Source organism: Dasypus novemcinctus, chromosome 13 (assembly GCF_030445035.2).
Source record: "Dasypus novemcinctus isolate mDasNov1 chromosome 13, mDasNov1.1.hap2, whole genome shotgun sequence".
NCBI classification, from domain to species: domain Eukaryota; kingdom Metazoa; phylum Chordata; class Mammalia; order Cingulata; family Dasypodidae; genus Dasypus; species Dasypus novemcinctus.
The window spans coordinates 55,166,000-55,190,481 of record NC_080685.1 but is presented as its reverse complement, the minus strand read 5'-3'; the positions used below and the strand labels follow the sequence as shown (position 1 = coordinate 55,190,481).

The following is a 24,482-nucleotide window of genomic DNA, read 5'->3' as shown; positions in this document are numbered from 1 at the left end:
CAAGATAGTGAGTTCAGTGAGATCTGCCCCATGTCTTCATCTTCTTCATGTTCCTAAGTACCTAGCATATCACCAGTATTTCACAAAATGATATCTAATGGGGCAGATCAGGAGACTATGTAATTCCTCTTTTCATCTCCAGAAGTCCTACAGGCAGGACACCCCTGAGACCCAGTCCCTTACCTCTTGGGTGAGTCAGGGTCAAAGCAGGTCTTGCGCACATCAGCCACCTCGGGGTCGCAGCAGTCACCATCGTCAAAGTCATTCAACATGTTGTTGCACTCCATGTGGCACAGCTTATCCTTCCGGTTCCAGGAGTAGCAGCGGCCGTGCAGGCGGCAGTCACCCCCATCATAGCCTGTGAGAGGGTGCTCACACTCAGGGTCACAATGGTCATTGCCAATCTTGCTGGGCTCACAGTTTATAAGCACAACCCGGTGACGCAAGGTAGAGTTGTGGACCCGGTGGGTGCTCAACTGCCAGCTGATGTTGTAACGGCCAAAGGCCTCATTCAGCACCTCATGCTGCCTCTTGATCTGCTCCTCACTCACAGTGGGGTTCCGTCCCTCATCGTCACAGATGTTCACCACCTGATAGTGTATTACCTTCTCTGCCCGAAGAGTCCAGTGCCCATTGTACTGGGAAATCAACTTTACATTGTCACAAGCTGTTTGCCCACAGAGTGGGGGCTGCAAAGGTGACAGAATCTCAGGCTCTGGCTCATAACCCTGGAGAATCTCAAGCCGTGGGTACTTCTCATCTCTAAAGGGGACCCACTGTTCTTCAAGGGGCTCAAAATTGGCTGTCAGGATCAGGGTGGTTAATGCCTCCACCCCACTTGGATGCTTTGGACTGTGCTGCAGATGGCTTTGTGGGAGAGCCATGGACCAGAAGGCCAATGTGCCCAGGTGTCCACGGAAATAGTGTCCATCATCAGAGTTATCACCCCCCAGAAGCAAAGAACGACAAGATGCCATGAAGTGGCTGTTCAGGGGACCAGACTGGTCTGGACGACTGGCCACCTGAGTCCCATCCACATACAGTGCCATTCGTTGTCCATCATAAGTGACTGCCACATGTGTCCACATGCCTGGTCGGTAGCGACTGTGTCCAGTCAGGACAGTGGCTTTCTTCACTCGGTCGGTACGGAGGGAGAAGAAGAAGCGAGCATCTCGCCTTCCCTTGTCCTTGTCTGAGCGGATCCCCAGGGCCCAGCCCTTGTCACTGAGAGTGTGGGAGCAGTTATCAAACACACCTGGGAAAGAAGGAAGAACCAAAGGGAGAAATACCAGGTACAAAGGGGGATGGAGAGTGGGAGAAGAAAACCCATGTAAATAGCAAGAACGTAGGTTTTTTATGGGAAAAAAATAAATGATATACAGATTTCCCACCTGCAATTCCTGTCCAATACCTTATGTCAGACCATTCTGACAGCATCTATCAGGAATCTGGTTTGAGATGCGATCCAACTTAAACTCATTCTGGTATTTTTAAATATATAAAATGGAGGCTGGCAAGGGGATGACCAATGCAAACCATCCTCTAGCACTATTTCACAGATGGCCCTCATGCTAAATGACTTTGAGTTCATGCCTTCTTCTCACTGATACCAGCCCCTTTCCATTTCCTCAGGAGCCACAAGTGCAGTCATAGTTTTGGAAAACGCCTAGTATCTCCTATCATCTCAAAAGGTCAATTTTCTCCACTGAATATCAAAATGACAAAAAATGAGGGGAAAATGAGGAGCTGATGAGTTAATGGGTCCCTGAGAGAAGTATGTAATGTCCCAGACATCATTCCTCCCAACTATTCCTGAGTACCACTCCTTGGGCAAGGACAGCCACCCACAGAAAACAGTTATTCTCCAGAGTAAGCAAAGTGGTATTGCCCCCATCGGCATTACTTGAGAAACTAGTCAAGTCAGTTATTAGAATGATTCCTCTAAAACCCATGGTTGCCCCCATAGCACAGAAGTAGAACTTTCCCAAATAAATGAAAAGCCTGCAGCCATGCACTACCTATCTACCTTGTTTACAACAGGCCCAGGACTATGAAATAGAATTGAATAACAGAGGAGGAGACACCTGTAGATAACTAGAGCACTAATAAATCTGCAGCAGGAAGGAGTGGTCAGATCAGATACGGCACAGCTACAGATGAAAGAGTACCCCAAAGGGAGTTTGGAGGCTGTGATGGTTTGGAGCTCTATGGACTCCAGAAAATCATGCTATTAAAGCTAATCCATTCCTGTGGGTGTAAACCTGTTGTGAGTAGGACCTTTTGAAGAGGTTACTTCAGTTAAGGCATGGCCCAGGATGAGTCTTAATCCTCTTACTAGAGTCCTTTAAAAACAAGATGAATAGAGAGAGAGAGAATGGAGAAACCATGGAAGTAAGAAACTGGAAACAAGGAAATTCAGAAGAGAAGGGAAGACCAGCTGATGCTGCTCTGTGCTTTGCCATGTGACAGAGGAGTGGTCTTCGGGGAGAAACACTTGATGGTATCTTGATTTGGACATTTTTTTCAGCCTCCAAAGTGTAAGCTTGTAAACTAATAAATCCCCATTGTTAAGAGCTGACCCATTCCATAGTATCTGCATTTCAGCAGCATAGCAAACGAAAACAGAGCTTCGAATGTTCCCAGCAACCCATCTTAGGTGATGAATCCCCCATTTCTTCTGTGCACCTCTTCTAGTACATAGCTAGAGCCTCAGGAAAAAACATTTTACTTGTAAATTATAGGAACTTCATGCAGGAAGTTCTTAGCAAATGTTAACTGATGAATGAATAATGGAGAAAGCTGCAAGTCTTTGGATCAAATACCTGGGTTAACATTAAGGATTCTTCTTCCTCAGGCTATTAAAAAAAATAATCTTATTTATTCTCCTGAGTTCCTAAATAATCCATTCAAACAGTATTTCTCTATGGATAATCTGGGTTCATAAACCACAAGGCCTCCTATTCTGATCTGCAGGCAAGTATTTCAAAAACAGCTGTTTCCATACACAATAATAATATTCTCTTCTGCTTCTAACAAAAATTAATAACTTGTGATTTTAAAAATGTAAAAAGTTCTTTGCAACAGAAGCAGCTACTCCCCAACCCAGTAATTCAGGTAATTAGGCTTTAAAGTGCTGGCAATGATTAGGTACATGCAATGGGGATTTTCCAGTTTTGTTTTTTGTTGTTGTTTTTTGTTTTTTATTGTTGTGTTTTGTTACTTTTCTGTCCCTGCAATATCATTTAGGACAACTCCAAGTCCTGAAAATGCCCCCACATCACATCTCATCTTCCTTCTCCCTACCCTCAGCAACTACCATGACCTCTTTCTCCACATCAATGCTATGATTTTTTCCATTACTAGTCACAATAGTTCTATAGTAGAATACCAGTAAGTTTACTCTAATCCATATTTTATTCCTCCATCCTGTGGACCCTGAGATGATGATGTCCACTCCACCTCTATATTGAGAAGGTGTTAGATCCCTCATGGTTGAAGGATATGATTCTCCTGCTTGGAGTTGTAGGCACTCTCAGTTCCCTGTTGTGGTGGTTGACCATCTTCACCTCCCTGTTAGCTGACCTGGGTAAGTCCAATGAACTGGAGAGTAGAAATTGCAACTCTGCTGAGGCTCAGGGTGCCCAGTTCAACTATGACAGGGCAGGAAAGGTGGTGTGGGGTGCTATTCATGGGGACACATGGTTGGGAGGGAGTTCTCCAGGGCATGTATATAGGGTATATAAAAATGTTCAGATATTCATTGGGTATTTTCATGGTAGTTACAGTTACAAACAAACAACAACTGAGGGAGTTACAAACAACAACAGCAACAATCCCCCAAGTACAATGGCAAAGACCAGTGAAGAAGGATGGTCCAGTGATGAACCCTTGATACTAATGACTATGCTTATGAGTCTGTGTGCCTGAAATTTCAACTAGGCCTAGAGCTGCAGGGTGCCTAAGAGTTACCTCCTGAGAGCCTCCATATTGCTCAAATGTGGCCACTCTCTAAGCCAAACTCAGCATGTAAATGCATTATCTTTCCCCCAGCGTGGGACATGACTCGCAGGGATGAGCCTCCCTCGTGCCGAGGGATTACTACCAATCACTAACTGGTGATGCAACTAAAAAAGACATGAATAAAAGGGGGAAATGGTAAAGACAAATGAGTTTATATGGCTAAGAGTCTTCAAAAAAAGAGTTGGAAGGTCATCAGAGGGGTCAAACTTACCTATGCCTCAGCAGGATCCCAGAGACACCCTAAGTAGATAAAACCCCAGATACTGGCAATCCTGAGGGCTACAGAGACACACAGGTCCTACGGTCATGGCAGTTGGCTCTGGAGTTCAGTACCTTGTCAGTGGGCCCCACTTTGGAATTTGTGTTCCTGAGTGCGATGGAATTGGACTCAGATGTGACCTCTCTACACATGTCTCTTCTGTCACTTTTGTTTCATTTTTACACAAGGGTCTGTCTATTTAAAAATTGTAAGAACTTATGCTTTTCAAGTTTTTTTATTGGGTGGATTTTCAAAACAGCAGGCAAATCTAGGGAGATCAATACTAAATTCTCTGCTTCATATTTTGTCCTTGGTTTATTTATTTTAGCCTTGATATGTCCCTTTGCTAAACCTATGAATAAATGAGCTGCTGTGTTTAATATCTTGACCTTGAAGTTGCTAATCTCTCAACTAATGATTCAATTGTGGTTTTTAAGATGAAGACTTGGGAGGACTCATTTCTATTTGTTGCACACACACAAGTATGTGTGTGTGTTGGGATATAAATTATTAGGCTTAACATATAAATTACCAGATAATTAACTTGATTACATGCCAATCATCTAGTGGTATTTTGAACTTCTTGAGAACATTTTATAGATAATGGAATTTTATATTATATTAGTTATAATTGTGAGTAATCTAGGTAATGGTACTTATGTCAAAAAGGATTTATTGGTCAAGAGCAGTAAAATAATCTATTTTAGTTCAGAGTTCTAGCAAGTATGCACAAAAATTAGTTTCTAGGTGATTGACAGAGTAATGATTCTTTACTTTCTATTAAGAGGTCTAAGAAACATGTGAGAACTCTCATGAGGTACTTTGATAACTGCATTTTTTTGCTAGATTACTGTTCTTCGGGCTTCATATACATGAAGAGAGAGTAAATAGTTGCTAAAGCACTGCCCTACATGCCTTCCAGGAAAAAAAAAAAAAAAGACATTTGGCAAATAGAATTCTCTAACCTAATATCAACTATAGCTGTGGATCAGAATCACATACGTAGCTTTCACAAAAACAGATTTTTGTGGAACCATATCTTCGTATTTGTGAGGAGTAAAGGAAAATTAGAAAGATTTTTATCATCAGTAAGTTAAATCAACATAAAAGTAGAAAACTTGTCTGAAATTTTTAAACCTTTTATTTAAAAATCATATCTGATCAAGCATCTTAGGTTTTCTGAGGTCTCTATGCAACAGTAGTACATACTTGTTAATTCAGCAAACTAATGGAATGAGAAGTAGATAATAGAAATGAAATACTGTTTTATGTAAGTGCACAGATAAATTAGGGAACCTGGCTAATTATTTATCTAGGATTGATAAGTAATTGTGACTTTTTATTATTTGTTATTAAAAAAACTCATATTTAAGATTCCTGACATGAAAATAAATACTGTTTGCTCAAAAAAAAAAAAGAAAAATTATTATTCCAAGGGAGGAAATTGTGGTATTGAAACATATTAGAGTTTACATCTCCTTAAGGATCACTTGGATCAATCCCAGCCTCTTTCATGAGATTGTATGGCCTATGTCAGGGTTTTCTAAATTCCAAGGACAGAGTAAACAAATATTTCTGCCTTCCCTACATCTTCTGTAATTTGTACCAGTAATAACTCATTACCCCAATCTGGAATCTGTGAGTGGAGAAATTTTTGATTCTCTTCCCCCTTGGGAACAAAAAATCCAATCCACAGTTAGGTTGGAACTGCAGTTTGTGCTCAGGCAAACAGAGACTTGACCCCAAATCTGAGCCTTTGACCTAAAAGCTACAAACTTCAGCTGGAGCTGGAGGAAACAGGACCATCCTTGATAACATGAAGAGCTGTAACCCTGCTAAACCACAATGGTTTCACATTTCATCTTACTGTCTCTTTTCCCCTGGAATAAAGGGAATTCCATTTGGAATCAGTCAGTTCAGTTCATTGAGCATTTATTGGACAACTCATTCATGCCAGACATAAACACTACTCTCAGCTTTGGAAAGAGAAAATGGTCTGTTCCCTTGAGGAGTTACTATCCAATGAGGGAGTGAGATATACAGGAGACAATTACAATCTAACATCAGAATGAAGATCAAGGAATGCAGAGGCAAATGAAAGCACAGAGGAGGAGATCTCATTTCAACCCAGGGGTTCAGAGAGGATTTCCTGAGGAGACGAGGCCCAAACTAATTCTTAGAGTATGTAAGAGTTAGCCAGGCAAAGGAATTACAGAACAGCAGGAGTGAAGGCACAGGGAAGAAACAGGTTAATGTATGAGGGTAGTGATTAGGAGTTAGGTATTGATAGATGTGGGAAATTAAGTTAGATATGTCAAGTCCAGCCAGACCTCATAGGACACAGTAAGGAGTTTGGACCATACCCTGTAAGTTAGGAAATATCTTGAGATTTCCCTACTGCTGTCAGATGCTTCCAGTACCCTGAAAGCACACAGAGTAACTGTAGCAAGAAATCTCCCACCAGTGGTCCTTGCTCTGAACATGAGGTCCAACTACAATTAAGATACCCAATGAACTCCCCAAAGCTAATAGATAGACAACTGGAGCACAGGAAATACATGAACACCACAAGGGTTCCATGTAATCAGTTCACTCATGCATCTTGCTCAGTAGGTGTTTATGAAGCAATACTAGCTGCCAATCTCAGTACTTAGTGCTGGTGAATCTCTAGTGATCAACTGGTTATTTGATATCAGGCAGAGTTAGCATTAGCATATAAGATAAAACTTAAATAAACGACTACAGTGAAATATGCTGACTACTGAAAGTATAAATAGCTATGGAAACAGGAGTAGAAAAAAGGACCTGTTTATTAAAATATGGACATAATATTGCGGAAATTCTCACTCAAGTCATTAAATGTCAACTTTCTAGAGCTGACTTATCTTGTTAATAATTTGGTTCCAAATTTGCCCTTGAAACTAGAGCTACACTGGTTACTAGTCAGACTGGTAAAGCATTCCAAGTTATTAGTTCACACATTTCTGGATCAAAAGACTTGCCAGTTCACCCGGAAATATTAGTAAGTCTGTAAGGTTTCTTAGAACTTAAATATATATAAAATGCCCATTTCAGTTGCTTCACTGAATTTGGGAGGTGGTGCTATTTTGTGAATATTTCTCCTTCACTTCTTAGCATGTCATGTTATTGCCCATTTACATAGTATTCAAGCAATCTTATATCTATACCTCTTAAGCTATAAAACAATCCTATTGGCTAAGCAGGAATATTATCACTGGTCTCAGGATGAAAACACTGAGTCTTAGAGAATTTTGGTGTCAGGCTGGATGCAGAGAGAGCAGTAGAATCAAGGCATGATTCTAACCCAGGATGGTTTTCTACGACACCTATGTGGGGAAGACTGTCATCTGTGGTAGTTGCAAGGATGAATGAGCCAGAAGTCTCAGTTCCTACTCTTCTCCTAACAGGCTCTGTGACCTCAGAAAATTTACCTCATATTACTCTGCCTCAGGGTCCTCTCATTTGCAAAATGCACCTGTGAAATAAAATCTGTCCATCTCAATTCTGTAATTTAGTATCTGTGGCAGCTTGGAGTTGTGTACTCCTGAAAAATAGATTCTTAATCTTAGTCTATTCCTGTGGGTATGAACTAATTGTAAATAGGACCTTTAGATGAAGTTACTTCAGATAAGTTGTGGCCGAACCAAATCAGAATGGGTCTTAATCCTATTAGAGACCTTATAGGAAAGGCCACAAAGAGAAAAGCCATAGGGAGCAGCCAGAAACTGGGAGTCAATGGGACCTGGAGGAGAAAAGAGAAGATATTGCCATGTGTACTGCACTGTGACAGAAAAGTCAAGGCCCAGGGACCCCAGAAAGCCACCATCTTTGGAGAGGAAGTATTGCCTTGCTAATGCCCTTGATTTTGGACTTCTCCTAGCCTCCTAACAGTGAACCAATAAATTCCCATGGTTTTAGCCAAATCGCTGTGTGGTATTTGTTTTAGTAGTTAGAAAACTGAAACAGCATTCTTCAGCCACAAGCTGAGATCACAGATCTGCCTCCTAAAGCTGATACATGTAAAAGATTGTTGCACAGGTTCTAACTCATATAAAGAAACCAAAAACATTAGCTAGGATGATGAGATATAAAAGGGAAGAACAAATTAGATTTAAAGCCAGGGTATGCTGTAATTATTTAACAACTAAAGCGGGGGGGGGGGGGGGGGAAATCCCTGATTTGTACCATTTGCCAGTTACTGAAGTCACTGAACATGGAGTTGGGAAGAGATATGTACAAACAGCAGTCTGAGCCAGATCCAGCACTGTAAAGACTAAAAAGAAAAGCAGATGCAAGCTGCCAGTTGCCTCCTTCTCCCTCTGACTACTAATGTAGATGTGGTTGCTTTGATGATGACCTGATTGCTTTAGGTTTTTAAAAAGTTAAATGTTGCCTCTACTGTGGGTTTTGGGCTTTAAGATTTCCACCTGGGCACCAAGCAACCAACTGTACCTGTGAAATAAAATCTCTTCATCCCAGGTTGCTCTTCAGCATCCTTCAACCACAAGCTGAGATCACAGAACCACCTGTACAGTTCAACAACAAGCTCTCAGGAGGGGTCTCCAGTTCTTTATCCTTGATTCCATTAAGCAGGATCAGGGGAATTTGTTTCCAAAGAAAAATTAAGGAATTCCCCCATTTAGGAGACTTCTCTTTCTTCTCAATATAGCAGAGCAAAGGCTAACAAAACTAATGCAGTCTAAGCCAATACAATATACAGGGTAAAATTCTGAGCTTGTGCAATGTTGGGATTTTATAACTTTGGATGTACATGTGATAAAAGCAAGCATGTTATAACTGTTGTTTACGCATCAAAGCCACATTCTTGGGAGGAACAGATGGACCAGATCATGAATATGATTTATGAAATCACTCAACACCAAACTGAACTATGATAGCCCATGGGTTAGAAAAATCAGATCAAATGATGATGGTGGTGGTACAAAGCCAAGCATTTGGACCATATTGTCTTAAAATTTTAAGAACTATTCTTTCAGCTCTTGCTTGAAACTGACTTCCATTATATGTCAATGTTTACAAATTTAAAATTGTTCATATATATCTTACCTTGTATTTAATCTGAGTTTTGAGAGAAAGTAAAGTAAATTTATGAAGATCTTTTATTCACTGAACTCCTTCCCCCAACTCCAAAATTCATTATTTAGAGACAAATGTTATCTTAACAGAGTAATACATTCATGTGGATCTTCAACAACAATTATTTGAATCCAGTTCTCTACTATTATTTATTACCAGCATTTAGAATTAATAGAGTCAGTTACCCTCAAGGAGAAAGGCCTTCTCTCAAACTGGGTTACAGTCTTCCTTAATGATTTTGAAAAATTCTAATAAAATGACATACATCAGAGCTAGAACATTACAAACAAATGCTTAATGGGGAAATTTTAAAATGTGGCCCCTGTAGAGGAATAATCCTGCCTCTTCCAGTTCCTTGAGTTCTTTTTTTCAACTCAGGGGACCTACTATTTCTGTGAAGAAGAAAAACTTGAAACAAGAAAAACAAGAAAATTTGAACTACCTTTTATTAAATGCTTACTATGCTCCAGACACTGAACATGTGCCACCTCCATTAAACCCTACCACAAATGTATGAGCAAATCTTATTATTCTTTCTTAATAGATCAGAAAACTGAGGGTCAGAAAAGTTAAGCAAGTCATCCACTATCTCACACCTATCAAGTTCTAGAGAAAGGCAAGGATCAAAACCATTCCAGTGCACTACCTGAAGGCAACTGGAATTTGACTCTCAAAAAACTAAATGTACAGACTTATATCCACACCTGGAAATAGTTTAAGAGAAGAAGCAGTTTGGCTACCACGGTTGTTAATATCTCCTTGTTGGCTAGTCCCTAAAATGACAGTATAACTTGCTGAACATTATGTAACATTTCTGGGTGGCCTTGAAGGGCTTTCTATGACACAAACATTCATTAATCAACTCTAGAGAACCCTGTGGCAAAGGATAGGCTTGTGACTGAAGTCTGAAGGTGGGTGGGAAGCTGATGTGAAGAGCACACAACTGGCAGCTCACTTACAAGATGTGTCTTCCATCTTAATTTCCTCTTTTTCCTTAGTTTCCCCAAGTATATAACTGGCAGAATAGGAATCTATGTTTAAGAGAATGTGATTAAAAAAAGGAATGTGGGCTGGTCTAGAGATGTGCTGCCACCAGTTCTCAACTGTTTCAGTCATACTGTTGTGATAGCTTGCCTCCTTCTCTACCCAAAATCTCCCCTTTCCCTTATTGGAATCCTCCATTCTTGGTTTTAACAGAATGGAATCCCTCTGGCCACAAGACCAATCTAAGTCATGTTTCAACCCCGTTCTTAGAGTCGGGATGAAAAGGAAAAGTACCATCCACCCCAGGAGTTAAAAGGTCACTAAAAAGTAAGGAAAAAATGGAATCTCTGAGAACTGTCAGGAATCCACCTTCTTTGGCACTCTTATTTCATAGTGACAAAAGGTGGAAATAGCATCTTATACTATTTACTCCTCCAGAAAGAGGAAATCTGTGTTTCATGAACATTATGACAACTTATTTTAGAGTGTTCAAATAAATGCATAAGTAAAAAATACCCCTCTCTAATAGATTACATAGACCCATAGAGAAAGATTCAAAGACCTCCTTCTAACATACTGTCCCAGTTAAAATCTTTCTCTCTAGTTAGTGTATCAAATTCTTAAAATCAACATTCCAAGTATATTCCCAGCCCCACAAATTATATCACATTACCCTTTGTCTGAAAATACCTCCCATCTATGGGCATGCCCTTCAATACTAGGCTTAAGTTTCACTTTATCCAGGAAGTCCTCCTTAACCATCTCGGTCAAAGTCATTTCCATTTTTCATGGCAGCTCCTGAGCTTCACTGAAGTGCTGATATTTTTTTTATTCAACAAAGCAACTTGAAAATGCCTTAAAGACAAGAACCTACCTTGGACATCTGTGAATTTCTCCCAGGGCTACGAAATGAAAGGTTCCTGATTTCTGCATTGCACCGACTCTGCTCCTGAGGTCAAATTGATTCATGAAAGTCTTGGCCTAGAGAAAGAGTATTTCCCACCAGTCTTGGGGAATCCCAATTACCCTAAAATTGCCTCTGACCTTCAGTAATGATTCAAGGGGGACCAAGCATTTTCCTTGTGCACCAACAGGAGCTTTGATTTTTCCCAGGATGTTAGATGTATTCTTTACCTGTCATCATGTAATAAGTTGCTTACTTCTGCATCCTACACATTTGGAGTAAAATTTATTGAGAGAACTCATACTTCCTGACTTTAAATCATATTACAAAGCTACAGAGATCAAAACAGCACAGTACTAGCATATAGATATATAGATATTTTTAAGATTTTATTTATTTATTTATTTATTATTTATCTCCCCTTCCCCACCCCAGTTGTCTGTTCTCTGCGTCTATTTGCTGCGTGTTCTTTGTCCGCTTCTGTTGTTGTCAGCGGCACAGGAATCTGTGTTTCTTATTGTTGCATCATCTTGTGTCAGCTCTCTGTGTGTGCAGCACCATTCCTGGGCAGGCTGCACTTTCTTTCGCGCTGGGCGGCTCTTCTTACGGGGTGCACTCCTTGCATGTGGGGCTCCCCTACGCGGGGGACACCCCTGCATGGCAGGGCACTCCTTGCGTGCATCAGCACTGCACGTGGGCCAGCTTCACATGGGTCAAGGAGGCCCGGGGTTTAAACCGCGGACCTCCCATGTGGTAGACAGATGCTCTAACCACTGGGCCAAGTCCACCGCCAAGATAGATATATTAACCAATGAATTGAAAGTTCAGAAATAGACCCTCACATCTATAGCAAATTGATATTTGACAAGGCTGCAAAGTCTACTCAACTGGGACAGAATAGTCTTCATAACAAATCGTGCTGGGAGAACTGGATATACATATCCAAAAGAATAAAAGAGGACCCCATCTCACACCTTATACAAAAAATTAACTCAAAATGGATCAAATACCTAAATATAAGAGGAGGTACAATAAAACTTCTAGAAGGAAATGTAGGGAAGCATCTTCAAGATCTTGTAGTAGGCAGTAGTTTCTTGGACTCTATATTCAAAGCACAAGCTAACTGCTTCAAAATTTAAATCTTTTGTATTTCAAAGCACTTTTGTTCTTCAAATGACTATATCAAAAAGGTAAAATGGCAGCCTACTCAATGGGAGAAAACATGTGGAAACCACACAACAGATAAGGGTTTCATATCCAGAAAAAGATATCCTATAACTCAACAAGAAAAAGACAACCCAATTGAAAAAGGGGCAAAAGCCTTGAATAGACATTTTTCCAAAGGGGAAATACAAATAGCTAAAAAGCATAGGAAAAGATGCTCAACATCATTAGTAATTAGGGAAATACAACTCAAAACCACAATGAGATATCATTTCACACCTACTAGAAGGGCCATTATTAAAAAAAAAAAAAACTCCAAGTGTTGGAGAGGATGTGGTAGAAATAGGAACACTCATTCATTACTGGTGAGATTGTAAAATGGTGCAGCCACTGTGGAAGACAGTTTGACAGTTTCTCAGGATGCTAAGTATAGACTTGCCATATGATCCAACAATCCCAGAGCTAGGTATATACCCAAAAGAACTGAAAGCAGAGAGACACAAACAGACATTTGTACACTGATATTCATAGAGGCATTATTCACAATCATCAAAAGATGGAAGCAACTCCAGTGACCATCAAACAATGAATGGATAAACGAAATGTACCAAATATATCTGTTGGAATATTATTCAGATGTAAGAAGGAATGAAATCGTGATGCATGCAACAACAGGGATGAACCTTGAGGGCCTTACCTTGAGTGAAATAAGCCTAAGTCAGACACAAAATGACAAATATTATATGATCTCACTGATATGAATGAATTATTATATGCAAGCTAATAGTATTGGAATCTAAAATAAGTTACCAGGAGATAGAATGAAGGTAGAGAATTGGGAGCTGATGATTAATTTGTGCAGAATTTCTAGTTAGGTCAATTATAAATGTTTGGAAATGATTAGAGGTGATGGTAGCACCTTATTGTGAGTATGATTAACAACGCTGAATTATGTGGGTGAATGTGGTTGAAAGGGGAAGTTTAGGGTTGTGTATATTACTAGAAGAAAGCTAAAGGATAAAATATGGGACTATATAACACAGTGAATCCTGTGGTGGATGATAACTAGATAATGGACAAATATTAGATTGCTCTTTTCTACAACAAATGTGAATCACTATTACAAGGTGTTAAAAATAAGTTGGTGTATGAGAAAAAATACACCTAATGCAAAGTATGGACTATAACTAAGAGTAATATTTTAATATTCTTTTATCAGTTGAAACAAAGGTACCACACCAATGCAACACGTCAACAATAGGGTTGTATATGGGAATGTTGTGCTTTTTACGTGACTTTTACGTAAACCAACAGCTTTTCTACTTTAAAAAAAATACAATATCAAAAAAAATTATGCTAAGTGAAAGAAACCAAACACAAAATACTACAAATGGTAGGATTCGTGTCAAATGGAAATATAAATAAATTTATAGAGACCAAATTAGATTAGTTGTTATGTAGGGCTAAGGAAGGAAAGAAGGATGAGAGGTGACGAAGGAGTATGGCGTAATGAAAATATTCTAAAATTGATTATGGTGATAAATGCACAACGCTGTGATTATACTAAAAGCCATGGATTGTACACTTTGGATGGACTGTATGTTATGTGAATACACCTTTAAAAAATGCTAAAAATTGATAGTGATGTTAAGTAGGGAGATGTAAAAAGGAGAAAATATATACACATATATATTCAATTATAGTTTCTTCTAATCTTTTCTCCCCTTACTTTCTAAAAGGAAGAAGCCTAGATTGCTATTGGCCTAAATTAAGAGAAGTAATAGACAGATGGGGAGAAACCACTGGAGAATATGGAGAAATTGATGGGATGTCATCAAAAGAAACTTTACTGGAAGAAGACAAATAATAGATATAGAAAGAGAGTAGAGATAGAGAAGAGCTTGTATAAGCTGGGTTTCACTAAAATTAGTTTTGAAGAGCCTGGACATGGATGGATGAGTAATTCTGTGGCAAGTTTTATAAATATAAGTATTAGAAAAAGAAAGCATGAGTTGGAGAAAAAGGACAAAAACATTTCATTTGACTGTTATGTGACTCCCTCTTTTAGAATTTTCTTTTTGAATTTATTTTTCTAATTTTTCTAATAGATGGTATATGGTTTCAAAGTTTTTAAAAATGAGTGTAAAAAAAATTATTGAGGGCTCTTCTTGGACAAAGAACCACCCTTGAGGGAACTTCTATGTGAGAACATTGCAAAGTTTCACAAGGAATAACCTTAACAACAGGTCAAGGTGGCAGAGATAAGAATAAGCTCCAAGCAGAAATGCTGCTTTTGGCACAGATATGACCATGGAGACTCACTTCCAGGAAATCCCCACAGCGGAATTCTTCTCTGCATCTTTATGGGGATTAAGGCCAGGAGTGAGAGCCCTCCTTCTCCCAGAATCCCCATCAGCTTCCAGGAAGGTGAGGTTCTATTAAAAAAAAACAGAGGAGTCACACACAGTATCATCAGCTCTGGTAACTAAAAAAATATGGTATGGGGTGTGAGTTTGTTTTTAGGAGAAAAATGAACAAAACACAGGGCCAGGTTAGGTCATGACCATAAATCAACCTTGAGGCAAGGTCCTTTCGCAGAGGTTGTGCCTGTGCCTTCCCCACATGCTTACCCACTGCCTTCTGGAGAACTACTTGGACACCCTGATCCCCCAGGGAGATCACAATGGGAAGGAAAAGGACCAAGAAGTTGGAGTAGAGAGGCTATCCATCAAAGACCATATACGCCTGGCAGAGAACAGGACCATGTCAGCTGGAAGGATGGGAGAAAATAAGAAAAGAAGCCTGAGGAGGCATTTTCAGCTATTCAAGATAACTTTCCTTCAGCACAGGATTAGGCTCAGCTTTTTATCTATGAGTCAAAGCTTTTACAAATTAGAGCACAGAGTGGAGAAAACCTCCTGGGGACTGTTTTACTAGATTCTTTCTTGCAAATTTTTCAATCTTTCCTTACAGTTCACTTTTCATCTTAGTCATGTTTTTCTCATGTGCAAAGATGTAGAAACCAGGATGGGGGATTTCTCTGGTTTTCCATAGTCCACTATGCCCAGGGTGAGAGTCAATGAGGCAGATTTAGGGGGCATGGGGAGAGCTTGCTTTGTGGTTGTCTGAAAGCAGGAAAGCATTGAATGGTGAAGTAAGGAATAAGAATCCAAAGGAAGTTAAAACCTCAGAAGACAGAGATCGTACATGACATTCATAGAAAGCAGTGAGAACAGTGCCATGTCAGTAAATGTTAGTTTGCCTTATAGTTGTTATTGTTACTGTTTCTATGAGGGGGAACTACATGAAAAGCATCACCACCTTCTGCACTCGCCTCTAATTCCTGATTAGCACTGCCTGGAGGCCAGGCTAAAAGTGCACACACATCTGAAAGATTAACTCTTCATCCAAGTGTCCCAGATTTTACTGTGTCTTTGAACAGGTGTCTGAATAAATGCAGAGTCTGATTCAGCAGGTCTTGGGTGGCACCCAAAATTCTGCATTTCTAAAAACTTCCAGGTGATGCCACTGCTGCTGGTCTCAAACCACACTTTGAGTAGCAAGACTCCAAATCAGAGCAGATGAAGACCTGTGCTTTTGAGATCTGTGCCTTTGTCAGTGAGTCAGAAAGAGACTCATCTAGTGGCTTAAATACTGTTAACGTCAGCAGGCAAGTGTCCTCTATTTCCAGCTTCACCTAACCTACTACACACTTTATTTATCTTACACATATGCATGCACATGCACACACAGAGACACAAACACATATTTTAGACATTTTTGCATACTATTTGTGCCACTTATTTTTGTTCACATATCATCTGCATAATTTTAGGTGTAATTAATATTTAAAAAAGTATGTTCTGAAATATATATATACTCTGATCCAAAATGTATACAATAATATATATGTGCTTATTTCCATGTGTAGATTCATAAGAAAGAAGGCTTTTTAAAATGTTTGCTGTGATAATTAGGTCCATATGTTAATTTGGTCAGGTTATGGTGTCCAGTTGTTTGGTCAAGGCACTGGCTTGATTGTTACTGTGAGGATATTTCATGGATTTAAATCATCAGTAAGTTGGTTGCATCTATGGCTGATTACCTTTACACTCAACTAAGGAGATTTCCTTGAACAATGAGTGAATTTTCATCCAATCAGTTGAAGGTCTTAAAGGGGGAAGTGATGATTTCAGTGGTCAGAAGGAATAATTTCCATCTCTACTTCAGCCAGCTAGTTTCTCCTGGGGAATTCATCAGAAACTTTCATCAGAGTTCCTAGCTTGCAGCCTGCCCTACAGAATTCATACTTGCCCATCCCCAAGCTGTGTAAGCTAATTCTTATAATAAATCAATAAATCTCATAAGATTATATATATACACACACATATACTTTGGGATTTGTTTCCCTAGAAAACGCTGACTAATATATTGACATTTACCAAATTCCCTACAATAAACTTTCTGAGTCTCAATTTCTCATCTGTAAAATGGAACTAATGATAGTACCTACTTCATAAGATTGTTTTGAGCATTAAATAAGTTAATACTAGCAAAACCTGATTATAGTAAACACTGAAAAAGGTAAACAGTTATTAATTATGGCTATTTTTGTCTTGTTTACTTACATAACTTGGGTCTAGCACACAGTCTATCATATATTAGACACTTAATAAATATTTGTTAAATGAATTAACTAAAGGATTATACATTGAGTAGGGCTATGGTAAAATAAAATCAAGTATATTGGCTTGAATAGATGATAAAGGACATTGAATAAGAGCTAATCAGTTTTGACTTTATACTCTGGGTAATCAATCAGGAGCCACTGAAGAATTTTAGGTGTAGAAAGGTGGGATATGATAGACAATGACCTAATCAGGTTTATTTGTCCAAAACGTGATCTTGGTAATTCGTAATAATAATGACAATATAAATGCAAAACTAAAATGACCATTTCCATTTCTAGATGGCCTTTGTGCTTAGAGGTTATTTAAAGGAATTTTGCACTCCTTGGAAAAATCTAGAAAACCAAGGGACTTGAGTCACTGTGAAGCATGCTCAGAACCAGGTCCAAGTGCTACCACTGACTTAAAATAAACTTCTGCCCTGAACGGATGGGGTAGTGGGAGCCTCTTTCTTCCAAAAGTTCTCCTTGGCCATCCTAGCAGGAAGCAACATGGCTTTCCTCAGAATCCATGGCCCAAACCATTCATTAGGCACTCATCTCCTACTTTCTGCCTGGGGTAATTAGTCCTTTATTTGCTGAGAAAGGAGTCCAATAGGACCAGAAAGAATGACCACTATAGCCAACCAAGAGTTCTAGTGTGCCTTTCAGAGAGTGGCCAATGTCTTCAGGAACCTCGTAATGATCTCCCAGGAGACCCCTGCCCTATTGCAGTCTTCCCCAGCCTCTCTAAGGCCTTGATTCAGACCCTCGAATGACCAAAGGAAACCAGATCAACAGTCAAACTGAGAACCATAAAGGTGGTTAATAATGTTCTCATTTAAAAAACAGACTGTGGAGTCACATCCCATAGATCTACCACTTAATAGCTCCACAACCTTGAGCAAGATTGAGCAAATTTGTAAACCTCATTTTCATTATCTATTATAATGGAGATAATAGTACCTAACTGATAAGAGTTTGGGGGAAGATTAAACTGATCCACACATGTAAAACAGCTAAGAATGCTCAAGAGGTAGCAATCCTGTCTTATGCTTTCCACACTCCCACTGTATCAAGGCCAGCACCCTGCTCATGGTAGGGTCAAATAATTTACTAATGATTAAACCAGAAGTAGTAGTTAGCAGAGCTGCCAAAAGCATCTTCTCAACTGACAAGGTATCACACGACACTCTAGTAACTCCCTTTCCTCTAACAAAGAAAATTCCCCCATCTAATATAAAACAAAGCTCCCCCCTCCCCTCTTTCTACATCAGTCACTCCCAAGCAGGGGTGCCAGCTCTGCTCTGTTCGCAGTACCCCCTGGAAGAGGGATGCTGGCTCTTCACCACTGTGCCCACTAGGGATCCCTAAGAATCAAGCCAATCCCTGGCTCCTGTTGCCACCCCCACTCATCCCGGGCAACTTTCTTTAGAGTCACCCTTTGCACTGACATTGTCCATTATCTAATTATGTTTAAGCAACTTTATTTTTCCCCACATAAGGAAATTAATAAAAACTATAATTTAACAGGTACTGAAATGTTCCTTATGTCTAGTCTCCACCACTTTAAAAAAAAAAAGAGAGAGAGAAAGAGAAAAAGAACAGTCTCCTGGGTAAATTTTAAACAAGGGGATTTTTTTGAATGTCATTTCAAATATTTTTAATAACCTTTGAGAAGGAGCATTATGAAATTTCCTGAGTGTTCTATACACTTTGCTGGTCCTTTGACTGTGGAATTACATAAACAACACATCAGTGCCCTATGGAACTGACTGTGGTTTGCATCATGAGCATCCGTGTTGTGAGGTGTGGGGCTGGGATGCTGCTCCTCAGAAGAGCTGGACAGCTGCCTGCAGGCTTTTCTTTCTATTGATCTGATCTCCCACCTTCATAAAAATGGGAAAATCATGTGCTTGGAATTCCAACAACAAAACAGAAAAGATATAAATCCCCAAATGCAGAAAGTAGGTCATGCAGATGCTGACAGCAGTATGAAGTCACACACCCTAGAGAGCTTGGAGTATATTTGAATCTCTTAGTCCTGAATAAGTTACTTTCATACCCAGAGCATACTTATCCTGGGAGAGACAAGGTGGCACCACAGCTAGCTGTCTCAGCCCTTCTTCTCCCGTTTCACTCCATTTCTATTGAGATCCCTCTGAGAACTCCTTTTATAACTCCAGCTAAGCAGTACCAAGACCAATTTCCTGTTTTTTTCCTCTCCTCCACCAAATAAATAACTACGAATTTCCTCTCAGAAATTTGGTTTGGCATTTTCTTTTACTAGTTACAGTTTACAGAATCAACTCTACCCTAAAAAGAAGTTTTTAAATAGTGTTAAATATATACTCAATGACCCAGGGGCATTTCAGGAGTCATTATTGAAAGCACGTTTGAAGAAGATATGTCAGCTAAGGTAGGATTTCAGCATATCAGGTGTTCTTAAAGTGAGACATCCTTTAGACTTTCCTTACGTTTAGTATTTCTCCAATGTGTCTTATATTGACTCAATGTACATGTACTGCCCGTGTTTCCTTAGTAATATCTGAACACTTTGCCTCTCCCTTGTGGTCACAAATAACCCAGGGAGTCTCTGAGTCCTTACTAGGAAGCAAGTTATTGGTAAAGCCAGGTGACCCAAGGACCACACAAGCCCAAATACTATACCTGTCAGAACCTAAGGGCTCAGAATCATTTTTTCCCACAGTTTGAAAATCTGAGAGGAAACGGGAGTACATAGGGTATGTGTGTTCTCAAACTGAACCCAGCTGAGTCCTCAGAGCTCAGTGTTCAAAGAGGATGCTCAAAGCTGGACTCTGCTATATCCCCCTGCTGCAAAGTGGGTTTGGCTACCCCACCCCTGTGTGAGAAAGAGGAAGGACAAGGGAAACATGCAATCTAATTAATTGACATTGCTGGATAAATGAGAACTAAAATAAAAAATGTTGTCTTTCCTCTTTTTGTTGAAAATCTTACTAGAATGTTTTCTTCTGCTTCTTAGTGAGAGATTTAAACGAACCAGACGCAACCTGGAAAAATTGATACAACACTAATTGGGGAAACACAAAACCTGAATTGTGATCTCAGCCCTTGCCACCAAGTGACATCAGGAAACCGCCTTCTCTTCTTGGGCCTCAAGGTTTCATCCAGGCTGCTTCATTCTGGGTCTGCCATTTCGATAGTCTGGGCCTGGAGTCCTTATCTCCAGGTTCATCTTGAAGTGTTCTAAGCTCATCATCCTTCTGACTCTCCTTACTGTTACACACCCTGTAGCTGTGACCACAAAAGGTGGAAAAGGTTGGGATGACCCTGAACCAACCCAGGACACACCCCTAAAACATAATCTAGGGAGCAGGTCTTGCTTTTACTGGATGCTTATTTTGAATGCCACTATCTTATCTTCTAAAAAACAGAGTAACTCAAACATTATGGTTAGTTGAGGATACTGGGTAGTTGGAATCTACTTAAGGTTTTACTACAAATAATTCAATGCTAAATTGTGTCACATAGATATACAAATTGAGTTCAGGAAAGAAAATTTGTATCGACTGGAATGGGCAGGGGAGACCTTGGGGAATAAGAGGGCATGAGTCGGGCCTGGCCCTCTTGGCTGGGAGCATCACGAAGTCGAGGCACTGCATCTCTTGTCTATCACCACAGCACCAAGGGAAGATGGAACGAGCAGCAAGCTTTGACCAAGTACTTTCTATGTGCCAGGCAGGCTAAGTATGTGATTTGTCTTAATTTATTTAACCATCGTGAAAATTCTCTGAGATAGATACTATTGCTCCAATTTTACAGAGTAGGGGACTTTAACTTGTCAATTCTTTCACTTAGTAAGGGGTTTGAACCTGGCATGTTTGAATCCAAATCCCAAATTCCTAACAATTTTAAGTAAAGAAAATTCTTTCTTTAAGTAAATAAAAGAATGTCAATGGATGAAGGGATTATGTAAGACATTTAAGGCCCAGAGGCAAGAAGATGGCAAGAGGCCAGCCATGTGGAAAGGAGAGAAAGACTTCCCTTACTCCACAACATGTTCATGCTAGAGAATCAGGAAGCATCAAGAACTGTGTGTAAATCGGAGATGGATTATTCTCCATGCACTCATTCAAACCAAAGAGCCCAGTTCTACTTGGGTGCTGCGCTGACATAGAGGACCACAAGCTGGAGAGACCCCGAGAACCCTGAGGCAATCGTAAGGCTTCACCGGCTGGCTGAGCAGTGTGAACTTCATCTGGAGACAGGAACCACAAATCGTACTGGACTGGAGAGAAGGAAGGCTGCAGTCTAGTGGGAGGCAGACCCAGGGGAGAGCAGGTGACAGAAGAGCCAGGAGAAGCAAGGCAAGCATCTACCTTCTTGCTTCCTGCTCACCTTTCAGCAGTAGTTCTCTTGAGTTCCTGGACCTTGCTATGGGCAGAGGGGGAGAGGAAGTAGGACAACCTCCTTGTGCCCCCTCCTCTGCCATGGCTATTCCCTAGTTAAAGTCAGGATGGTGACATCGTTCACCCTGTCTACTGACCCAGTAAGATTGTCACATGCTCAAGATTTCTTCCGTCTTCAGGATTCATGCCACAGCTTATATTGTAAGGATTATAAGAATATTCTATTGTGCAGTTGTTTCAAATCAATGCACTTTGAAACAATGTCTGAAATAGATCTCTGCTGTGATTGTTTATTATTATTTTAATAATAAACAATGTAATATTATTATATAGTTAGAGTTTATTTCACAAATAGTTATTGAATACCTACTTTGTGCTGGATAAATGCCTTTTGAATAAGTGAATTAGTGAGTGAATGAATACAAAATAAACTGCGCTAAATACTTCCTATAAGAATGTTTTATGTTAAAAGAACTTCACACCCCAAAAAAGAGCTTTAGGAAAACTCCAGATTTTGAGAGTATCACAGAAGGAGCAAAAGTTTGAAAGACTGGAAACTTAAGAAGTTTCCTGATTCCCTGGTTGCCTTCTTCATGGTGGCAAGATATACTTTTCTCTTGGTACATCCTCTACTTCTCTCCTCTGCCCACAAAAGGAGACAAGACAAAATAAAACAAAAGAATATACAATGTAAACGTCCCAGGGTGAGACTGTGAGAGAATGAGATCCATAAACCAGAAGAAGCAAATCAATAGAGTAGATATAATTTCTGAAAGTTTAAAAATAATCATAGTTAAGCCAAGTTGCAAATTATGTCAAAGTCTTTCTAAGAGACTAGTTCTTTGTCTATTATTTATCAAGTGTGAATAGATTCAAGGGACTGCAGAAGAGAGAGTTGAGGTAAAAATTGATAATCACGCCTTAGAGTTATTATGAAGTGAATTTCCAACCTCTTGGCCATCTCCCAAATCATGTAAGACTTGAAGATTACCAGAACTCCTGTGTCTACTTTCAAATATAACAATTTAATTCAGTTTATAAGATTGGATTTTGCCCTTTGTTCATTTACTTATTCATTATTTTACCAAATATTAATTGGGTAAGTTTTATTTGACAACCTGACTCTAAGCTGTTGTACTGCAGTGAAGCAGGTACACCCTTGCTGATCTCAAGCAGCTTACAGTCCAGGGCAGAAAACTAGTCTAGAATAGAGTGGGAGTAGGGCCATGCCTACATGTTTGACATCAGCGCCTAGCACTGTGCCTGATACACACTAGAAGCTCAATAAGTATCTGGGGAGTGGGTAAGAAGTCAGAAGAGAATTATGGTGATTTGTTCCAAATATTTTAATAAGGGTAAGTACAGAGTACAAAGAGATCACATCAGGGGACAAACATAAATCAATCTTTAAAGAGACCTAGGAAGGATTCCTGGAAGAGGTGTCATAGCAACTAAAAATGTGGGGATGAATAAGAGTAAGTCAGGTGAAGGTGGGTTTGGTAAATCTTAATAATTTTCTGTCAGGAGAAAAAGTACAAAAACTTTGGTAATGGATGGCGGTGTTAGTAGCACAAAATTGTGAATGAAGTTAATATCTCTGAACTTTATACATGATTGTGGTTGTACATATGTTACCACAAGGAAATTTTTCAAAAAGTACAAAGATCAGAGGTCTGAGACATGACAAAGTTTTGTACCTCTATGTCACGGCTAGTAGTTTGGTGAGGCTGGAAACTGAAGCAAAAATGTGTGTGTATGTGTGTGTGTGTGTATGTGAATGCGGTTGTGAGGGTGTGCATGTACATGAGAGCATATGTATATGCATGCACGTATGCACATCTGAACACATAGGTGTGCATGCATGCGTCTACCCTGGAGGCCAATGCTGAGCCTCAGAAGTTAAATAGGGTCCCCTAAAACATATGGAGGAACCAGAACATTAATCTGAGGGTAAGGTGGAGCCAGCTGAGGGTTTTAGGCAAGGAAGTGACTTGAGCTGCTTTGTATTTTGGAATTCTCCCTTGGGCTGCAATGAACTGGAGATTGAATTGGTCAGGAGCCTGAGAGACAGCCAGAATTAATGAGGCCAAAGCCAAAGGGATGAAAAGAACAGATCCAAAAGGTACTGCAGTGGTAAAATAAACATGATTTGGTGATTGATCTATTTAATGATTGATTGGTCACATTATATGTGAAGTTGTGGGGTAGTGATGTGGACAAGAATTCTTAGAGTTCTAGCCTGTGTGGATATAACCTTTACTGAGATAGAGGCAACAGGAGAAGGAGCAGGATTGAGATAGAGACATGTTGAGGCCCTTCACTCCTTACAGTTCCTACCTCCCTGTGGCTCTGGGTAAATTCAGAGACAGCATCACATAGTGAACGAGAGCATACTGTATGGACAGAGTTCAGGTTCAAACTTGGTTCTGTGTGGAATAGCTGCATGACCATAGGCAATGTCCTATTCCACTCTGGGCTTCAGTTTCTCAATCCCCTTCCTCAACTGTTCTGAGTTAATATTTGTAAAGTGATTGCAGTGGTGCTTGACACAGAGTAAGTACTATCTAAGTATTTGTTAAATAAAAATATGTTTAATAATTTATTGGAAGAATTGAGCTTGCATGTTCATACTCTACATTTCTTTTACTTTAGCTTTCACTATTTTCACATGTTTATCCTATCTCTCACTTTAGAATAAGGTTCCTTAATACAAGACCTTGAGTCTTCCACCTCTCCTACCTTAAAATAAAACCTTCCTGAACCTGTATCTACTTCTGACATCTCCTTTCACCCTTCCCTTCATAGCCAAGTTTCAGTGAAGAGTAGATAGACTCTGCTCTCTGTCTCTACTGCTTCACCTCTCATTTATAACTCTACTTACTATAATCTGGATTCTCTTCCTGCCCTCCCAATTCTGGACTGAAATGGCTCTCTCTAAAGTCACCAGTGATTTCCTAACAGCTAAACCCAATGAAA

The 24,482-nt window shown here is 39.7% G+C and overlaps 1 protein-coding gene across 1 annotated transcript in view; it reads right to left on the bottom strand.

The window, feature by feature from the left end:
- PAPPA2 (pappalysin 2) overlaps positions 1-24,482 on the bottom strand; it is a 331,690-nt gene that overhangs the window by 288,893 nt on the left and 18,315 nt on the right. Inside the window, exon 2 of the mRNA XM_058310161.1 lies at positions 184-1,255. Within this exon, the coding sequence (XP_058166144.1) occupies positions 184-1,255 (1,072 nt within the window). The remainder of the gene's footprint in view (positions 1-183; positions 1,256-24,482) is intronic.